This window comes from Phalacrocorax aristotelis, chromosome 14 (assembly GCF_949628215.1).
Source record: "Phalacrocorax aristotelis chromosome 14, bGulAri2.1, whole genome shotgun sequence".
NCBI lineage: Eukaryota > Metazoa > Chordata > Aves > Suliformes > Phalacrocoracidae > Phalacrocorax > Phalacrocorax aristotelis.
In genome coordinates, this window is record NC_134289.1 from 3,544,546 (window position 1) to 3,550,545 (window position 6,000).

The 6,000-nt window shown below is 51.5% G+C and overlaps 1 protein-coding gene across 2 annotated transcripts in view; it reads right to left on the reverse strand.

Annotated features, from left to right (window-relative positions):
- The window catches only part of MCU (mitochondrial calcium uniporter), a 96,440-nt gene extending 90,766 nt beyond the window's left edge, over nucleotides 1-5,674 (reverse strand). Inside the window, exon 1 of one of the 2 annotated variants that reach the window (XM_075109318.1) lies at nucleotides 5,472-5,674. In XM_075109318.1, coding sequence (XP_074965419.1) covers nucleotides 5,472-5,594 — 123 coding nt within the window. In that variant the 5' untranslated portion in view covers nucleotides 5,595-5,674. The remainder of the gene's footprint in view (nucleotides 1-5,471) is intronic. The other variant, XM_075109320.1, reaches the window with a different exon arrangement.
- Nucleotides 5,675-6,000: the final 326 nt, after the last annotated feature.

Consider the following 6,000-nt stretch of genomic DNA (forward strand, 5'->3'; position numbering starts at 1 on the left):
TCCTGGTCCGCAGCATGCACGTCACTGCTCCCATGGGTGCCCCAGCATGGGAAACATTTGAGGTCAGAGTAGGCTACAAGTGCAGCCAAAGATCTGGTGAGAATAATTGTTTTATGCCCCTTTCAAACCACTGGACAGCCACCAGTTCTTCGGCTTTTTAATCATTCTACAATCAGCAGTATGCAAGGTCAGGAAAACGGAAGTTCAGTTAATTAAAGCAGCCCACCAGTTCCCACCCTCAGCAAAAATACAGAGACCACATGGAAACACTCTTCCAACTCTCACCATCCTTGCAGCCAGTCACTGCCGCTTTGTGAGCCCCAAGCTTCACCCGTTAAATACATTTGTTTCCATAAATGGGCAACAGTAGGGCAATAAACTGCCCCTTGTGACAGCAAGGGCTTGGGGTGGTTACAGGGGCCGGCCAGGGAAATTATTACCACTACTGAGCAACAGCTTCTGTGATGCTGCAACAGTTTCAGCCATTGCTGAAACTGGGGGGAATTTTCAAGAAGTCACCAAATACACACTGTATCTATGCCAAGTAAAGGACAGCTACAGCACCAGGTCCATTGCCTCTTCCTCCCAAGGCTTCCCACATCCCAGGACACCTTTCCTTGGCAGCGTCCTCTTGTCTTTGCAGGATACGCTCTGTACTGTGTCCTTAATACAGGGCTACCTGAATCAAAATCCTACCCCGCTTGGAGGATTGATCGACACAAGTAATCCTGGTCCCCCGCTGGAGGAGAGGGAAAAACCTGCAGGTTACCCAGTACCTACTTGAAATTGGGATGCAGTTCAATTAGTTTCAGTTTTTCCTTTTTAGGCTTACAAGTTGTCACTAGGAGCCATTATTCCCGATTTACCCAGAATTGCTAGGATTAACTACCATAGGAACACCACATACAGCCAAGCCATGGATTTTCTACAGGTATTTTTTCCAGATCTGAACCAGCTGATTACATACCTATCCAACATAACTCAGCCACTGGCCACATGCACTAAGAAATGCAGTAACAAAGGACTCTAATCTTTTTAGGAAGAAAGCCACGAACACGAGGCACTCAACAGGCAAAGCCAGAGCTTTTTATTTAATTCCTTTGTCTACCACCACGTATTTGAAAAACATTTATAGCTTACTTCTTTGTGAACCTTTTTCAGAAGGGACTGCTCCCCAGCCCCACCACATTTCAGCAGTGTGGAGCTCTTGCCACTGCAGCTTACCCTCAACTCCCACAGCACCCGCAACAACTATGACCCAAAGAAGGGGCTTCCCTTTCTTCGAAAGGAAGTTTCCTCTGAGGAACACCCACCTTAATCCTCTCTCCACATTCCTCTGAGGGCAAGCTGTCTAAGAGGAAAATAGCAGACATTTTTGTATTAAGCACTAGAAATTACTGCAGGACAAGGGCCTTAATTAGTTGGTATTACTGTGATTTATGGCTGCTATGCTTCCCACCAGTTTATAACATGGCAAATACCACTGAACTAAGAAGTGCCACCTAATCACCCACCAAGCACTTGGCTCCATCCCGTTTCCACTCCCATTGCTTAAAACATCTGTGCATAGGACCGTGCATTCTTACCCCACGGCACATCTCATAACAGCCCAACCCTCCACTGACCAGCACCCGCCAGGCTCCTCCATCCTTCGCCGCTTCTTGCGCGTAACTGGTGGGTAGCAAAAGAAACAACACACAATACTTTGTTCCACCTCACCTTACTTGCCGATAGTGACTTTTGCCAAGTCTGCTCTTCCCATCAGCAGAATTTACCTCGGCCCGATGAAACAAGCTGCCTCTCACCTCCCATCTTCACACACGACCTCCCAGCCATGCGTCTCCATAGTTCCCTCCTAATGAGGAAGCACTTACAGCACCAATTTAAAACCAACATCAATACTATTTGTGTTTTGTTCTACAAACTATTTAGCCGTGCTCATCTCCAACGCTATAACCACCCACCCCCACCCCCTGACATTACAACCCCTCCAGCCTGCTTCTGCAGTTTCTCCACTGCGAAGGCGCTTGCTGACTCTCTCCTCCTCTAGAAGGCTTCTTCCACTCTCACATACGGTTAAGCAAGACGGGGAGAGTAGAAAGAGATGTAACCTCAGACACATCTGCTCTAAGTCCATTTATTCAGTTCTGCCGTATTCTTCCAATGCTATGGATGCTCCAGTCCCACCTGTGACATGGTTATGCCAACTAACTGTCCCCTTGCCCTTCACAGACATCCTGCAAGGTACAGTATCATCTCTTTCAGAAAGAAAATTCACAAGTATCAGTAAACACTTTCTCCTCCTTGCTTCTTCCTATTCTGAGATCAATAAATGAACTTCTCATTCAAAGTTTTCTGCCTCCTCCTCCTCCCAAGATCTCTCACACCCTGTGATACTGCTCAGTTAGGAGAGAAAGTGAAGACTTGCCACGTCCTCCATAACCCCACATCGATACGCTGAGCCCGCTGACCTTTCCCAAGCTCTTCAAAACTCTTAAGAAAGCTGTGAACGCTTCATTCAAGCCCTACATCTCCCAGTATTACTGTATTCCCACCTGAACCTTCATAAACTAAGTATTTATCCTTGCCCTTTCTACTATTTGATGTTATCACAACCTCATTCTTTACCCTTTACTTATCTGGAGGTGGTGGTTTGTTTGTTTTAAAGTACTCTCCTCCCACGGTAGTCTGGGCAGTTAGTCCAGGCTCTTCCAGCATATTTTATATCCCTTTGGAAAGAACTCATCTGTAAGACTATTTAGCATTTCCACCCTATTTCAAAAAAGCCCATTTAATTTACCGCCTCTGCTAGAAACCAGCCGTCCTGAGAAGTAACAGCGTAGAACTTATTGTACAACAAACAATACTGCACAGACATACCTAATATAATCACTCTATTAATTACACCTATATTACACAGTCTTCCAACCTATTTTCTCGTATCATCTATCAGCTGAGGAGCTTATACGGTCCAGTCCTATCACTGAGCAGGATCAATTCTTTATCAGCCATAATTGATTGATGCACATCTAACCTGTCCTAACCACCTCCAATAATGAGGATAGAACAACTTCGCCAGGAAATAATTCAGTATTTAACTGCTCTTACTGTCGGTAAAGAGATGCCCAGCACCTAACCAAATCCCTCTTCTCACACTGTAAGCCCATTACTACTTCGCCTGCCCAACACAGATCTTCTGTTTTTCTGCTTCCTCTTTGCAGCAACCTCCTTTCAATTTTTTCCTATATTACGAAGAGCTCCAGTTCCTGTAACTTCTCCTTAGAGATCATTTACTCTAGGATTCAGCAGCTCTAGGGTCCCTACTCTCTCCCACCGGTACACATAGTTTCTCAAGCAGTGCGTGACAGAAAGGATAACTCATCTTTTCTGCGAGGAGATAGAGAAACATGTTACAGATTCTGTCAAAAGGAACAGCTCGGACACTGGGTACCGACCTGCTCTGAGCAAGCTCTCACTCGAGCGCTGGGTTCACAGGGACACTTCTCCATTCAACACCTAGTGAATGCATACAGTCTCCCTATTGAAAAGAAGAAAACCCCAAAAACTAATCACTGCAACACCACAAACGGCTACCAGCCAAGCTGCCAAAAAAAAAAAAAAAAAATCAAACGGTGCCACCCAATTGGTACTAAAGGAAGAAGAACTTTCTAATCATCAGGCCATGAGACACAAGCAAAATCCTTCTTCTTCCCCGAGCACCTGAAGGGGACAGCTTAGTATGATTTTAGCATGCTCCTGAGCGTGCCCTCACTTGAGCCACATCCGCTCAGCTAGGGCCGCAGCGGCAGCAAAATATCCCAGACAAACAGAAGAAATAAATTTGTCTGGGAAATTTGATAATTTGATAATTTGTCTGCAATGTTTTTTAGTGGTTGTTTTCAATCTTCTTGCACGTTTACTGCTACGCTTGGCCTGAGCAGCGGAATCAAGCATGAATCTGAGTCTCTGTTAAATTAATTGCAAAGGGCAACTTAAAACTAGAGAAATAATTAATAATTTTCTGGGCCAGAGACTGCTAAAAGCAACAACTTCAATAATAATTACAAAAGCTGAAAAAAACGCTGTTCCACGGCACCAGTGGCCTCGCTTGTCGGGTTGGTATTTACAAAGTCTGAAATCAATACTGCAGAAGTCACACTTCACACATGTGAATGACACAACTGCAAATACGGGACTGATGCAAGAGACACTCGATACTGACAGAACCTCTGGCATCTCATCGTTGTGAAAACACACTGACACCGTTAAAGGAACTACCGGCACCCTGAAGATACAATTCACAAACACTTCGCTGCTCTTTGAACAGCGAATTCTGGATCTAGGGATCCAGAATTAAATCTGCTACTCCCATGGAGCCCGGAGCCCTGCTCCATCACCCAATTAACACATGATTTCGGTGGCTTTACTTAGTTTCACGATTAGCTGCTTCAGCAAAACAAGAAGCAAGCGACAGGTGCCCACCTCCGGTGGCAGCTTTTTTTATAGGCGGCAATAAAACAGATTGTGGCAAAAACTAGAAGAATATCCCACAGTTACATACTGTTCCCTTAGTTTAAAAAGGAGAAAAAAAAAACCCCTTCCGTTATTTTTAGCAAATCTTTCGAGCTCCAAGACACAACCTGCCGCCTCTACAGTTTTTTTCCACCCTAGGACACATAGTAAGCAACGCGTGTGCTGCCAGCCTTCTCTCTTCTGGCCGAGGCGTTAAGCGTGCTGCTTCTGCAGGGGAAAGAAACAAAAACGGGCTTTTTTTGCGCCCCCTCTCACCCCAAGCCGCACCGACCTGGCTGACACCGCCTCGGAGCGGCGTTGGGGCCCCCCCAGTGCCCTTCTCCTGGCTGACCTTGAGGGGGGGGCCAGCAAAAAAAGGAGGAAAATGAAAAATTCTTTTGAAAATTAAAAAATAAAGGTGAAGATCCGCTGGGCACTTGGCGCTCGCCCTCCCCCGTCCGAGTCCCAGTGGCCCGGGACGATGCTGCTCCCCCCCCCCCGCCCCTTCACCCTCCGCCTCCCCCGGTGGGGGTGCCGCTCCCCCCACCGGCTCGCGGCGGCCCCGCGCGCCACCTGGCGGCCACGCCCCGGCCCCCGCCCCGGCAGCCCGTCCCCGGTACGGCGGGGGATGGCGGGCCGCTCCCACCGGCGAGCGTGGCGGGGGAAAACGAACCGGCACGGCGTGGGGCGGGGAGGGTCGCTCGTTCCCGGGGCGGACTGGCGGCGAGAGGCCCGCTACCGGAGAGCGGCCGGGGGCTCGGCCGCCGTCCGCCCCGCTCAAGTTTCACCCGGGGACGGCGCTAAGAATAAATGCAGCTGGCGGGGCCGGACCGCGGGGCTCGGCCGCCTCCCCGGGAACGGGACGGCGGAGAGAGCCGCCCCGCCCGCTCCGCGGATGCCGGCACCGCGCCCGCCTCAGCCGGCCGCCGCCTGAAGGGCACGGCTCCCGCCTCACTCACCGTCCGGTGTCGCTGCTGCTGTTGGCGGCGCCGCCCCAGCGCCGGGAAGCAACCGGCGGCGGTGAGGGCGGCGGGGCGGCGGCAGAGGAGGAGCGGCAGCGATCTGCCCGCCGTGGCCGCCATCGCGCCGCTGGAGCCGCCTCAGGCTGCGGCGGCGGCGGCGGTTGCTGCTGCCACCCGGGCGGGGAAGGAGGGAGGGAGGGGGAGGGGCGGGGCCGGCCAGCGGCGGCGGCCAATGGCAGCTCACCCTTCGCCGGCCCGGGACTCGTCAAGCCAGGCCGGGGCGGCCAATCGGCTCCGCGCGGATTCCCTATCCGAAGAGGCGATTGGTCGCTGCGTTCCCTCCTCGGCCGGCAGTGGGCGGGACCGCGCTCGGGCTAGAGGGCAGGGAAACTCCTCAGCGGGGTCGCCGCGAGGCGGGGCCGAGGGGAGGGGCGGGGCCGAGGGGAGGGGCGGGGCCGAGGGGAGGGGCGGGGCCACCCCGGGGGCGGAGCTAGAGCCAGGCCCCGGGCGGGGCGGGGCGGGGAGT